Here is a 13,118-nt window from a genome sequence, read left to right as displayed (position 1 = left end):
TCTCTTTTATCTTTGCTTAACTATGCACAGTCCTGCCAAGGGTCTGCTTTCCCTGCTGCTCCTCCGTCTTGGATTAAAGGGCCAGAGCCTATTCTAAGGCTTGTCCTGAATCGGAGCTCGAGGATCATAAAAAGACCCTCGCCCCCTGCACCCAAGAAGCCACCCAACAAATTACCTGCTTGAAGCAATGGGCAGGAGCTGGGATGGCACATGTTTCTTTCAGGTATTTATCCCAGGTGAAGTGACCTGCAAAGAGGGGAGACAAGGGGGTTAAAATGGGACCCTAGAAAACAGCAAAAAGCTCAGGAAAGCAGCCACCCAGGGCTCCTTACACCATTATTGCCAGATCTCTATCCAAGAGACGAGAAGAACTGGCTTGTATTGGCCTGTCCTCTGCACCGCCAAAGTCCTGGATTTCCAGGCTGGAGAGGGGGAGGTGGTAGCACTGGGTACAAGCTGCTTTTCTCACCGATCTCACAAACCCATAGGCTGCATGATGACGTAAGCTGCCAGAGGAGAAAGCAGTCTCTCCCAGCAAATTGCTCCTTCAGGCCATACATTTAACACACTGCTCAGTCTTGGAGTTAAGAACAAGTCACTGAAGGATGAGAGCTCAATCACCCCAAAGTCAACAGCAAAGCTTTATACTCTATTGCCTTTATGGCTGCTGCCTTAGCTGGGGCTCTTTTTCCTCTTAAGAAACCAAACGGATCTGGGCAGGAATCATACAGTTTGTAGTAGCTGATGAGTGGACTGGTCAGCAATAAATCACCAGTCCTGGACAGTTAGTTCACAGCTTAGGGTCTGTCTAAACCGCAATTAAAATCCTGCGGCTGGCGCATGCCAGCCGACTCAGGCTCACGGAGCTTGGGCTAAGGGGCTGTTTAACTGCACTGCTGATGTTCGGGCATGAGCTGGAGCCCAGGGTCTCGGACCCTGCAAGGTAGGACTGCAGCCCGAATGTCTATATGGCAGTTAAACAGCCCCTCAGCCAGAGCCCCACGAGACCGAGTCAGCTGGCAAGGGCCAGCCGTGAGCGTCTAAGGGTGTGTTTACATTGCCCAGGTTACAGCGCGGCAACGTGGGCAATGTAAACATGCTTTGTCGTCAGGAGTGCGGCTCCCAGCGATACAGCGCTGTCTATACGGGTGCTTTTCAGCACTAAAACTTTTGCCGCTGCAGTGGGGGGGGTGTTTTTTCACATACCTGAACGACTGCAGTTTTAGTGCTGAAAGTTGCAGCGTAGACACAGGCTAAGTGAGTGTCTAATCGCAGCCCAGACATACCCTCCAGGCAGGGATTTACAGAGGCGATCCTATTCAATGCAAAGGCTCCTTCAGCTGGAAACCGCAACTAGGGGAAGGGCTGAGCACATTTTATCACTGTCTGTGCTGCTTTTCAAATCTACGTGCATGGCCAGGGAAAGCGTTAAGCTACCCAGGAAGACTTCTTATTAAATGAGGAATTTACTGAAGCGGCCGAAGCAGATCAAGACTCCTGCCACTTAGACTAAGCAGATAAGAGAGGGTCTTTTACAAGAGCCTGCATGACATTTGCTTCTACTCCCACAAACAGCACCCAAGAGACCTCTATTCTCAAACCACCACAAGAGCATCAGTGGCTGCAGAACAATTACAGAGTCGGTTACAGTTCCCAGTGTACAGATCAGGGTTTTAATCTGCTTATTATTTGACAGAAAAGCTTTATTAAGGAGAAAATATACGATGGTGCGGTTAAGCACTCGAAGATCTGGAAATACAAAAGTTAAGGTTATACACCTTACAACCTTCACTCTGCCCATGTGTATATGCAGGAAGAACAATGACAGAACCTGTAAGGACACCATCTCTCACATGCTACATTAGAAACACCATTCGTCTACAATCTTACATGCACACTAGTAGCGCACACATTTTGTCACTCTTTTACACTGTATTTAAACTTGTTTCATTGCTGTAATGGCCCAGCATATTTCTGTAGACAGATTGTTAATGTAAGTGCTCCTTTCTCTAAGATATGTATTTTAAGCAGTTAGCCAGCATTCATTGTCTCTTCAAACAGCACAGTGTCCCATAGTTGCAATCCAGAAGATGAAAGGCTTAACTGCAAAGCAAACTGAGGACTGGTTTACACACAAAAGTTGTCTCAGTTTAACTAAAGCTGTGATTTTAAATTGGTTTAGTGAAACCAGTGCAACTTTGTGAATGGGCATTCTTACATGTCTTACAAGCTAAACGAGTATAAGCCAGGTTTAACCAACCTGCATAGACACTACATGCCTAAATCACTTTTGAAAAGAGGCTGAGGTGCTTTTAAGATTTTTATCCAAAAAAGCTTTTGTTTTTTACACTATGGGAGAAGTGGGTTTATTTTCCTCCTCTCTCCTCTTATGCAACACCAGGCAAAGCCCTTCTGCTCCAACTTTCTAAATCAATCCACCTTTTGGCAGAGAACAAACCTAGAAGATTCCAGACTGAACAGTGAATTTTTAAGAAAGCTGCGTGCCACTGAAAACAGAGTGTTAGGATGGAAACTTATGTAAGCTTAAACTCTAGTGCTGTTTGCTGCCTTTGCACTATAATGTCAGCAGACACACAGCAGTGAAACAGAAACTCTCAGTTCTCATGGGGTTTTTTTGGTAACAATTTATTTTTAAAGAATTGAAGCAAAAAAGGGGGGAATAGAGGATTTCTCTGTTTAATGAAAACTGACTTTTTAAAAAAAATCAGAACAAATGTGGCAAATTTAGGGCTCCACAATCTTGTATTGGTAATTCCTTTATATACATATGCACACATTTTATTACAGACATTTCTTTTAAAAATCACTCCCTTGTAGACAACAATTGGCACAGATAACTTTGGGTGACTTACCCTTGTGCATTCTGCACAAATGCAATGTATTAGTAGCAGAAGTGATAAAAATTCTTAGCCCTTTGTATAATGCTTTTCATCCAGAGATCTCAAAGCACTTTACAAAGGCAGGAAAATTACCCCATTTTACAGATTCCAAGTGGACTGACACAAGAGTTTTGTCAAGGAAGGGAAAGCAGTCAGTGATGCAGAACAGGGCAGGATATATCCAGAAGTTTTTTTGGCCAGGGAATAGAGAACATATTCGGAGCTCTGCACTGGGAAACAGAGCAAACAATTTAATATAGATACATTAGGCTTGGTCATCTTAACCTTGGTTTCTCTGGTCCCTCCCCAGATTGATCCAAACATGATTATTAACTTGCACATTCAATTCCAACTCTGTCTGCACTGGAGCCTAGCACCCCTGGTGCACACTCTAAAGAGAGCACAGGAGCCAGATGCCAAACCACTTTTGATGCCACCTTAGGAATGGTACTTTCATAGATTATAATACCAGAAGGGACCACTGTAATCATCTAGTTCGATCTCCCATATAACACAGGCCAAATATTCTGTTTTCAGGGTTCTGTTACTTTTCGGATGGGATATGGATCATTCTGCCTCTAGGGCCCAAGTCGGTAGCAACTGAACCCTGTATGCTGAATGGCTGTTCAGCGGCTTATACAAAATGAGTTGGTGGCTGGAGTCCAGTTCTTAGTGAGCTCTTCTCTTCACATAAACTAGCATCTCAACTGGTGCTAACTGACCCCCTTGCTGGCTGACTCAGCAGAGGCGCCGAGGACTGAATGGACCATGAAGACTGAACTCTCTCTCTCTCACCCCTAAAAGCGGACAGCGGTGAAGAATGTGGACAGACCAGAGGGAGGAAAGCTTGCCTTGCTGATGCCTGCTCTATGGGAAAAGAGTTTGGTCTCTAGCACTGTCTGGCATCTTTCACTAGCACTAAATTCACTTCTTGTCAGACACCCCTCCGTTTCCCCCCCACCACCCTACCCCCCCAGCTTCTGCTGCTCCTTTCATTCCTCCTGCAAATCACAAATTTTGGCCAATATGCAGGGAGCACTACTCTTACATGAACCTGAATGATCACATATTGATTTGTTCAGCAGGGTCAAATAAACCAATACGCTTATAACATAACAAAACCAGGAAATTCAGTGAGGAACATGCCATACAATACAAAGTTACAGTTGGGCCTTAAACAAACAAGAGCCAAGAAGTTCAAAGCTACACCACCCCGGGTAACTTGGCTAGCATGAACATATTGATTAAAAGCCCAATGCTGTCACACTTCCTCACTCTAGGCAGTGCTTTGCTCCATGAGTATCCTCAATGAAGGTATTAATCAGCATGAGTAAAAGTGGCAGAATTGGGCCCTAGCCCACTTTAAAAGCACTTACTAGAGAAAAACACTCCACGTGCACAAGAGGTCAAGCTACGGGACTTGTGACCAATGTAAGTCTTAACTTTCTGATTTGCATCGGTTTAAATTCACAACCATATGTTGTACTTAATGCAATTCTTTTGCCTGGAATTTGAATGAAGCTGGAGTTTTTGTTTGTGTGTTTAAATGAAATCTGGTTTGAGCTCCTTTAGCATTTCAATCCTCAAGAAGTCATCAATCCTATTGAACATGATGCATGTGCATTTCATGTCACATCTGTGCAAGGAGAGTTTGCCCTACCCAGATCAAGGCATCCCATTAAAGCCTGCAGTCCATACGTGAGCCTGCTAAATAGTATCAGGACAGCATACGAAAGCAGGACAGTCTGTCCAGATTCAGTACAGAAAAATGACAATGCCAGTGTCTTCTCTGCTCGCAATTCCAATCACATTAGTGGCTTTTGAAAATGCAAGAATTCACCCTCCCAAGCAGCCAGGCTCTCATTCTTTGATGACAGCAGAATTCCTGCAGATCCTGCTTGACTGTACTCTCCATGGGTTCTCGCTAACACAGAGCTGTTCATCTAGGTTTCACATTCACCACAAGTACCAGTGGAACTCCTAGTGCACTCCACTTTCTTGCCCTGCCACATACAGAATAAGAATTCACTCAGGATTAATGGGTTTAGAACAGTATGTGCTGCCACTCCCTTGTCCTAGGAGGTGCCTTGGTCCAGTTTTAACTCCGCCAGGAACCATTTTCACATTGTGTTTAGGACCCCCGTGTCATGGATCCATGAATCTGGTGCTCTCACACAGCTGTGGAACAGTCCCTGGGAGGAACACCTTCAGTGGGTTAACCCCCTTGGGGTCATACTCTCACCGGGATACATCCCTTGGCTTTACCATCTCCTGGGACCAAGCCTTGGAGCCTTCAGCACCCCTGCTGCACACCATAAGCTTCTCTCAGCGAGTCCACCTGAATTGGGCACGTGAGAAGACTTATCCACCCAAAAGGAGCAATGCACACCCCAACTCTTGACTCTGAGCCAGCACTGTAAAAGCAGGTGGTTTACTAGATGTTTGGAACACAGCATAGAAAGTCCTTGGTTATCATGAAGAACAGAAAGTTACAGCCTGGTCCATCTGGGTCAGTTTGGAGCCCAGAGCTCTCTTCGTGCCCTTTTAGTCTCAGTCCAGAAGAGTGAGACCTGCTTCCAGCAGCCCACATGTAATGACCGCCCCACCCCCACCCCCACCCCCAGGGCCCTCCTCTGTCCTTTGTTCTGGTTTCCCAGACAAAAATGGTCACCCTGCTCTTTGTTCTCCAGCTGGTCAAAACTGGCTGGCTTTCTGCAGAGGGTGGGCTCCCCCAATCGTTAATTGGTAGGTACCAATTGACTGGGCCATTGTCTGGGCCCAGTGCCCAGACAGCTAGGCAACAGTCACACCTGGATCTTTAGGTCTCTGCAATGAGCAAACAGCCTTTTCCCACCCACCTAGTTAACCATGCAGCACACAGGAGAAACTGTGGCACACACAGTAGTCATACAAAATATTATGAAAAATTCCCATTTTGTCACACCTTGTCACCCAGAAAGCAGCTGTATCTGTACTGTCACAGCCAAATATGGAGGCCTTGTGTGGAGCTTTGCGATATGCAGGTGAGCATTTGCTGCAGTGAGGGGATTCCTATTGTTACGCAAGTATTTGTTCAGTTTATAGACAATTAACTGATCCTGAGCACAGTGCATCTCTTTAGCAATTCCTCACCCTGGCTGGGAGCTTGGAGACTTTCAGCATGGGATGGAGAATGATAAAGGATAACAAACCCACCACGTTATCAAATTTCAGAGAGAGGCACCATTTCAAATCAATCTTGTCCCTGAAAAAAGATACACCCTCCCCACACCCTGGAACAATGCAGCACCCAGCAAAACGGAGATCATGAAGGAGCCCCTACAGACTACCAGGAGGGGCCTAGGCAGGATTCTCCAAGCCATGATGGCCCCTCTGATGGTGGATAATGCTCATGACTTCAGGCATAGTCCTGAGACACAGATGAGAATCCCCAGAGTTGCCCCCCAGGATATATCTCAGGGCCCAATGACACCCAGAGACCCATCACTTCCCTATAACACAGAGCCCCCATGCACATCAGGGAGCTGTCTTAATGGCTCCAAGAAACATAAGAACGCCCTACACAAAGGCCTGCAGTGTTCTATGTTAGGAACTATTCACTCTGGGAATGCTTTGTTAATTTCTTATGGCTCAGTAGATGTGTTTAGTGGGGAATCTGTAAATTAAACCTTACTAACAAACCCAGATTATAAAGCTAGGTAAAAAGTGGGGCCTTGTCATAAATTACACTGCTCCAAGCCGTCAGAACTCACCCAGAAGTCTCTTCTGAAAGACAGCAAGAACTGTCAGTTTTATAAACTTAATCTGCAGATGCTCTGCACACTACCACAACCTGCCCTGCCAATGAACTGGATAGACCATAGTCTCTAAGGGAGGAAAGGAGTGATTAACTCTCATGCTGAGAACTCCAGACCTTGCCCTCAGCTCCTAAGAGACTGCCAGCTGAGCTGACTCACAAGGGGCTCCAGTCTACTGGGGTGGACACCAACATCCTGCTGCTGGAAAAATGGGAAAGTGTAGTATTCGGTGTTCGGATACAGTCACAATCGCACCCACAGGACTGGGCCCGGATTAACCATTTCACATGAACGTGAAAGAAACAGTTCACCTAGAAGTAAGGAAACCCTATAGTGCCAGAGAACACGTACCCTCGTGCAAACAGTCATTTCTACATACTACTGCTACGGGCAAGGCCCCTTAAATGCAGTTTGCATCAGTTTTCCAGCCTGTGCAGTGAGTTTCGGTCCTCAGCAATTCAAAGACCTCAAGGAGAGAAACCAGAAGGGAGCTGAGAAGCACCTTCTTACCTTGGTACTGGGAAGGAGACTCTGATGGGTGGCCATACTTGTGCTTTCTACCATCTTTCCAGTCTATGGCTAAGACAAGAAACAAAGCATTCATGTGAATGAGGAAGCCCACCTGATTCAGTTCTACTCATCAGCATGAGGTGGTCAAGCAGCTACTCACTGGACACTGCCTTGGTTTCCTCTGACTCACAGGCACTTTGTATCTCCCAGGGAAGAAATGATCCCAGACAAGAGAAAAGCTCCCACTGTTTGACTCACTCTCTCCCCATCAACATCCATGGCAGAATCTACCAAGCCCCCATTTCAGTTTACATCAGCCTCATCCTACTGAGTTCAAGAGAAGGAAAATTCGCCCTCAGGTGTCTACTGGGTCTCAATCTCTACCAGCTCTCACTTGCTAATATTCATGGTTAATGATGAGCCAACAGGCAAGGAACAAACCTTTTCACCTTCTAGTTTTTAACATTTGAAATGAGGCTAAAGGCTGGTGGGCTTCAGGGACAGACGCTGAGATGGGGGAAATGAAAGTGAAAGGGAGCTGCCTCCCCCTGTGCTGTTTTATGGGAGGGGGAAGCCTGGATCAGATCCCCATTTCCAAATAAAGGTCAGTGCAGCTATTCCCTTCCCCATCACCCACCTAGCCCTTCTCCTGGTGGTCCAGGGGCTTGGGCATCAATGGGTTTCCTCCAAAGTCCTGAAGGATCACACACAAAATATCAGGAGTCTGAGCTCCAATATGGGGTGCTCACTGCCCAGATCATGAGGGCCTGAAACACTGAGTATTGTTCAACTCCTGCACAGAGAGCCATATTCAGCTCGATAGCATCCCACTGGCTGCTCAAGAAATGGCTCCACAGGGTGTCACTTCAAGTCCTCTTTGCCCACAAAGATGGTGGCCACAGACCGTGAAGTGGCATAAAAATGGAGGGATTCTAAAGACCCTTCCCAAAGTGTGATAAGCAACGAAACAGGCAACTCCACACATGGAAGCCTGACAGACCATGAATTAATAGGCTACTAGTCCCAGTTTGGGTGAGCTGCTTATCAAACGAGGCTGCACCATGCACTGGTAGCTGACTAATGCACACCCCAGCATGCCTTACTGCTATTACAGTCTAGCTCATTTATTTTACATTGCATTTTTAAAGCTATTTTAAGCTATTTTGATGCTGTTTTAAGAAGCAATTTTGTGGAGCTCTATGAAATATACTCTTCCAACATAAAAAGAAGTTTTTAGTGAAAGGATACGAGAAAAAGACGTAGGGAAATGGATGTAAAAGCTCTCAACAAGAACCTGAAAGAGCCACAAACTACTGCTGAAAGGGCTGTTGGCCCACCTAGGGGAGAGGCCAGGTTAAAACAGCCATATTCTCCTTCAGCTCCTTATTTTCCCCACACCTTCCAAAGCACCTCCCTTTGCTGTCACATACAGTCAATATAATAGTGAGGACATCCCACATGTGAATGACTGTGTTCCCAGGCAGACTAACAACTGATACTTCACATGGAGGGAGATGTTCTAACCCCTCCTGAGAAAAGCAAGGATGGATAAGACAAAGCTCAGAAGACAGAGATGGAGAATACCTATGGGGGCACTTAATACCCCCACCCCCAGCAGTGCAGGATTGTGCCCTCCCATACCATACTTCTGCTCAAATGCTCACTACTTCGGGCTTTCTGGATTACTTTATTGAGTTCGCTGCAGGATAAGTCACATTTCTGTAGTTAATTTTTTTAATGCAAAATCCTTCATTAGCAGCACACAAAACCAACAAAAGGGGAAGGAAATTCCAGGAACACAGGAGCTCCACTGTGCAAATTACTTTAGCTAAAAAAGTTCAGTGAATTATGGAAAACCAGGTAAATAGGACAGGAACCTGTTTGTATCCAGCACATGGATTGATTCTGGAACATATGGCACTGCATTCACAACACAGAGGTCACAACAGCAACACTGGCTAGCCTCCTGCTCCACGCGGCAAAAAGATGACAAGCGGTGTGAGAGGCCACACTGATGACTAATCAACCTGCCTCTTATTTCCAGGCCCTCCAGCTGCCTCCCAGCATGTGTTCCCTGTTTTCCTTCATTTACTTTCACTTCATTAAAGGACAAGTGGTGCTAGAAAGAGAATAATGCTCCTGCAGGATAAACCTCTGGAGAAGCAAAGGAGACATAAAAAAAATAAAGGGAAGAGGGAAGAAATCAAGCATGGAAATCTACCGCAATAAACGTGTGCATGTGGCAGATGTGAACAAAACTGCAGTGGATGCTTCACTCTTTACTGTTCTCCCCTCCCCCATCCTTTGTAGAAAGTGTGATGAGATCACTCCAGTGAAATGCACATGTAGGGAACAACACTAAAGGAAATCAATATTTCTTTAAGGAACAAAAGCCCTTAACTGCTAAGATGCAAACAGACTGCTTGGGTTTATCCTTCTGTTTAGGCAAACAGCACATAGGCAGCTTGCTTGTAACTGCACAGTGCTCCGTGTCTGTAGTTGCAATAGCCTTGTAATGGGATGAAAGATTCAGGCAACTAGTGGTAAGTTCCTGTGATATATCTGATCTCCACAAGGTAGGCTGGTCTTCAGTTTCATGCCTCATTAGAAGGGCTTCCTGACATGATGCCCCAGATGCTGCAGGGGTGCAATGACAATAGCAAAAGCTCCCTTCAAATAGTCTTGCCATCCAAGCCAGCTTAAGTGCTTCCTTAAAAGGTCTGTGACAGTTGTTATTGTGCATAAGATGGTGAAGGGACTCTGCAGCAATGGGAACTGAAGTCTTACCTATGAAGCAGGTACAGTGCAGACAGCTGCAGGGTGAGATCCCCCGTGCTATTCCCCCAGTGATCTCTGCCCTGACCTGGCGGCACCCCACAGCATCACTGGGACTGAGAGGTCTCCACAGCAGTTCAGCTTTGCATCTCTTGTGAGCAGATTGCACTGGCACAGGGATGGACTAAATGACAACAGAGATTTTTCTTTAACTTCTACCCGTCTGGACTACAGTCCAAGGGAGACCTACTCCACTCCCTTTGGGCTCTGCCCCAGAGCTTCCTCTCCACTTTCATACCAACTCTCTAATGATCTACAATTGATTCATTAGTTTATACCCAACAATCGAAGGGCTTTCGCCTAGACCGAGCATTACCACTTACCTTTCTGAGGGCCTGGCTTCCGCATTATACCGCTTGCTGCCGTCCTTAGGCTGGAACTAGCTTGGCTTTAGCTACCTGAAGATGTCTAGGACAAAAGAAATAAACATGATAAAATTCCCAGCTCTGCATCATACAAGTGTCTGCAATATTAAATAAATATGCAGTGGAGAAAAATAAGTATCCTTTCATCCCAGGCTGCTTAGAAAATCTCTTATTGGTAATGTGGACAATACACGTCAAACCTTCTGAAATCAGAAGGGTCTTTCTCCAACAAGTGAGCAACTTTAAATTTATCGCAGCAGCACAAATTAGCAACAGCAGCATATGCGAATCTCTGTGCTCACTGTACAGGTCTGCGGTGGGGGGTTGTTCTTGCTCTCTAACAAAGAGAGAGAGCGAGACCTGACATTTATTAAAAAAACACATGGAAATGTAATATTAACCTGGCAATGAGAGTAACACAATCTCCAGCATGGAAATGGCAGTTTGAATTGCACATGGCAATTCTGTGCAATTAGTAAGAGGAACTGGACATGGCGGCAGGAAATGTTTTCCCTGGTACTGCTGCAATGCAAGTCCTAGCTGCTGATCTGTGTTTGCTTCCCAGTTTGAGGAGGGCTTGCTAGTAAGTCCACTTCCAGCAAGACAAAGGATTTGTATTTTTGTCATAAGAAAAAAACTATTGATTATCAAAGCCAGCTGGAGATTTACTCCAGATATTTAGGTCAAAGGTCACGCTTCCCTTCTTAACCAGGTCACAGGAGGTCTGAAGGCCAGTTTCACTTGTACCATACTGCCTAAACCCCGATTGAAAATTCCTAAAATAAGTGGCTAAGCCCTACACAAGTCCACAGTGACAGACTCTTGTCTTTATTGAATTTCATCTGGTTGATTACCTTGGTAAATTGGAGAACTGGTCTATAATTTTGAATTCTAATCTTATCCTCCAAAGTGCTAGCAACCTCTCCCACCTTGGTGTCATCCACACATTTTAAAAGCACACTTGCCACTTTGTTACCCAAGTCACTAATGAAAATACTGAATACCACCAGACCCAGGACAGACCCCTGTAGGACCCCACTAAATACATCTTCCCACTTTGACAGCAAACCATGGACAACTACTTTTTGAGTATGAGCTTGCAACCAGCTTTGCATCTACCTTATAGTAATTTCATCTAGAGCAGGGGTGGCCAAACGGAGTCTGAGAAGGAGCCACAATTTACCAATGTACATTGGCAACGAGCCACAGTAATACGTCAGCAGCCCCCCTTCAGCTCCCATCGCCCCTGCTCCCAGCACCTCCCACCCACCGGCAGCCCCACCAATCAGCGCTTCCCCCTCCCTCCCAATCAGCTGTTTAGTGGCATGCAGGAGTCTGGGGGGGGGGGGGGAGCGAGATCATGACAGGCTCAGGGGAGGGGGCGGGAAGAGGTGGAGCAGGGGCAGGGCCTGTGGCAGAGCCAGGGGTTGAGCAGCGAGCACCCCCGGCACATTGGAAAGTTGTCTACTGTAGCTCCAGACCCGGAGTCGGTGCCTAAACAAGGAGCTGCATATTAACTTCTGGAGAGCCACATGTGGCTCCAGAGCCCCAGCCTGGCCACCCCGATCTAGAGCATGTATCCCTCGTTTGGAACTCTGTCAAAAGCCGCACTATACATCACATCTAATGTCCCCCTCTCCAGTAACCCTTTCGAAGGAAATTCAGTTAGTTTGGCATGATTTGTTCTTGACTACTCCTTATCACCCTGTTATCCTCTAAATGCTTACAAGTGGATTGTTTAATAATCTGTTCCAGTATCTTTACAGATATCAAAGTTAGGCTGACTGGTCTATAATTTCCCAGGTCTTCTTTGTTCCCCTTTCTAAAGATAGATACTATGTTTGCCCTTCGCTAGGGCTTCACCCATTCTCCACGAGTTCTTGAAGATAATCACTAACAGTTCTGAGATTGCTTCAGCGAGCTCAAGTACTCTAGGGTGAATTTCATCAGGACTTCCTGACTTGAAAATACAGCTAACTCATCTAAACACTCCTTAACCTGCTCTTTCACTATTCTGGCTTGTGTTCCTTCCCCCTTATTGTTAATATTAAATTTTTTAAGCAGCTATTCACAATTAACCTCTTTAGCGAAGACTGAAGCAAAACAGACATTAAACACCTCAGCCTTATTGGTGCCATCCGTTACTGGCTCTCCTTCCACACTAAGCAGAGGACCTACACTTCCCTTCATCTTTATGTTGATCCATAGGTATTTACAGAATACCTTCTGATTGGCTTTTATGTCCCTTGCTAGGTGTAACTCATTTCGTGCCTTAGCCTTTCTGATTTTGTCCCTGCATTCTCGTGCTATTCTTTTGAACTCAAACCTTAGCAATGTATCCATGTTTCCACTTTCTGTAGGATTCCTTTCTGATCTTCAGGTCATTAAAGAGTTCCTGGTGCAGCCCAAATTAGCTTCCTATCTTCCCTTTGTGACCACACAATTTTCTGTTGTGCCTCTAATATTGTTTCTTTGAGAAACTAGCAGCTTTTCTGAATTCATTTTTTCCCTTAGATATTTTCCCCATGGGACCTTACACTGCACATTTCCGAGTTTTTTAAAGTCTGCCTTTTTGAAGTCCATTGTCCTTATTATGCTGCTCTGACTCCTTTTCCTTAGGATCATGAAATCTGTCATTTCATGAACACTTTCAACCAAGTTGCCTTCCACATTCAGATTCACAACCCGTTCCCCTCATAATCAAGTCAAAA

General features: G+C 45.6%; 1 protein-coding gene across 3 annotated transcripts in view; it reads right to left on the bottom strand.

Annotated features, from left to right (window-relative positions):
- The window catches only part of SCMH1 (Scm polycomb group protein homolog 1), a 115,448-nt gene that overhangs the window by 85,848 nt on the left and 16,482 nt on the right, over positions 1-13,118 (bottom strand). For 2 of the 3 annotated variants that reach the window (XM_048826163.2, XM_048826166.2), the window contains exons 2-4: positions 10,366-10,450; positions 7,208-7,276; positions 176-246 (exon numbers count right to left, since the gene is read on the bottom strand). In XM_048826163.2, the coding sequence (XP_048682120.1) occupies positions 176-246; positions 7,208-7,276; positions 10,366-10,390 (165 nt within the window). In that variant the 5' untranslated portion in view covers positions 10,391-10,450. The remainder of the gene's footprint in view (positions 1-175; positions 247-7,207; positions 7,277-10,365; positions 10,451-13,118) is intronic. The other variant, XM_048826164.2, reaches the window with a different exon arrangement.

The sequence above is a fragment of the Caretta caretta genome, chromosome 19 (assembly GCF_965140235.1).
Source record: "Caretta caretta isolate rCarCar2 chromosome 19, rCarCar1.hap1, whole genome shotgun sequence".
Taxonomy (NCBI): Eukaryota; Metazoa; Chordata; order Testudines; family Cheloniidae; genus Caretta; species Caretta caretta.
The sequence above is the reverse complement of the archived record's forward strand: the minus strand, read 5'-3'. Positions and strand labels throughout refer to the sequence as shown.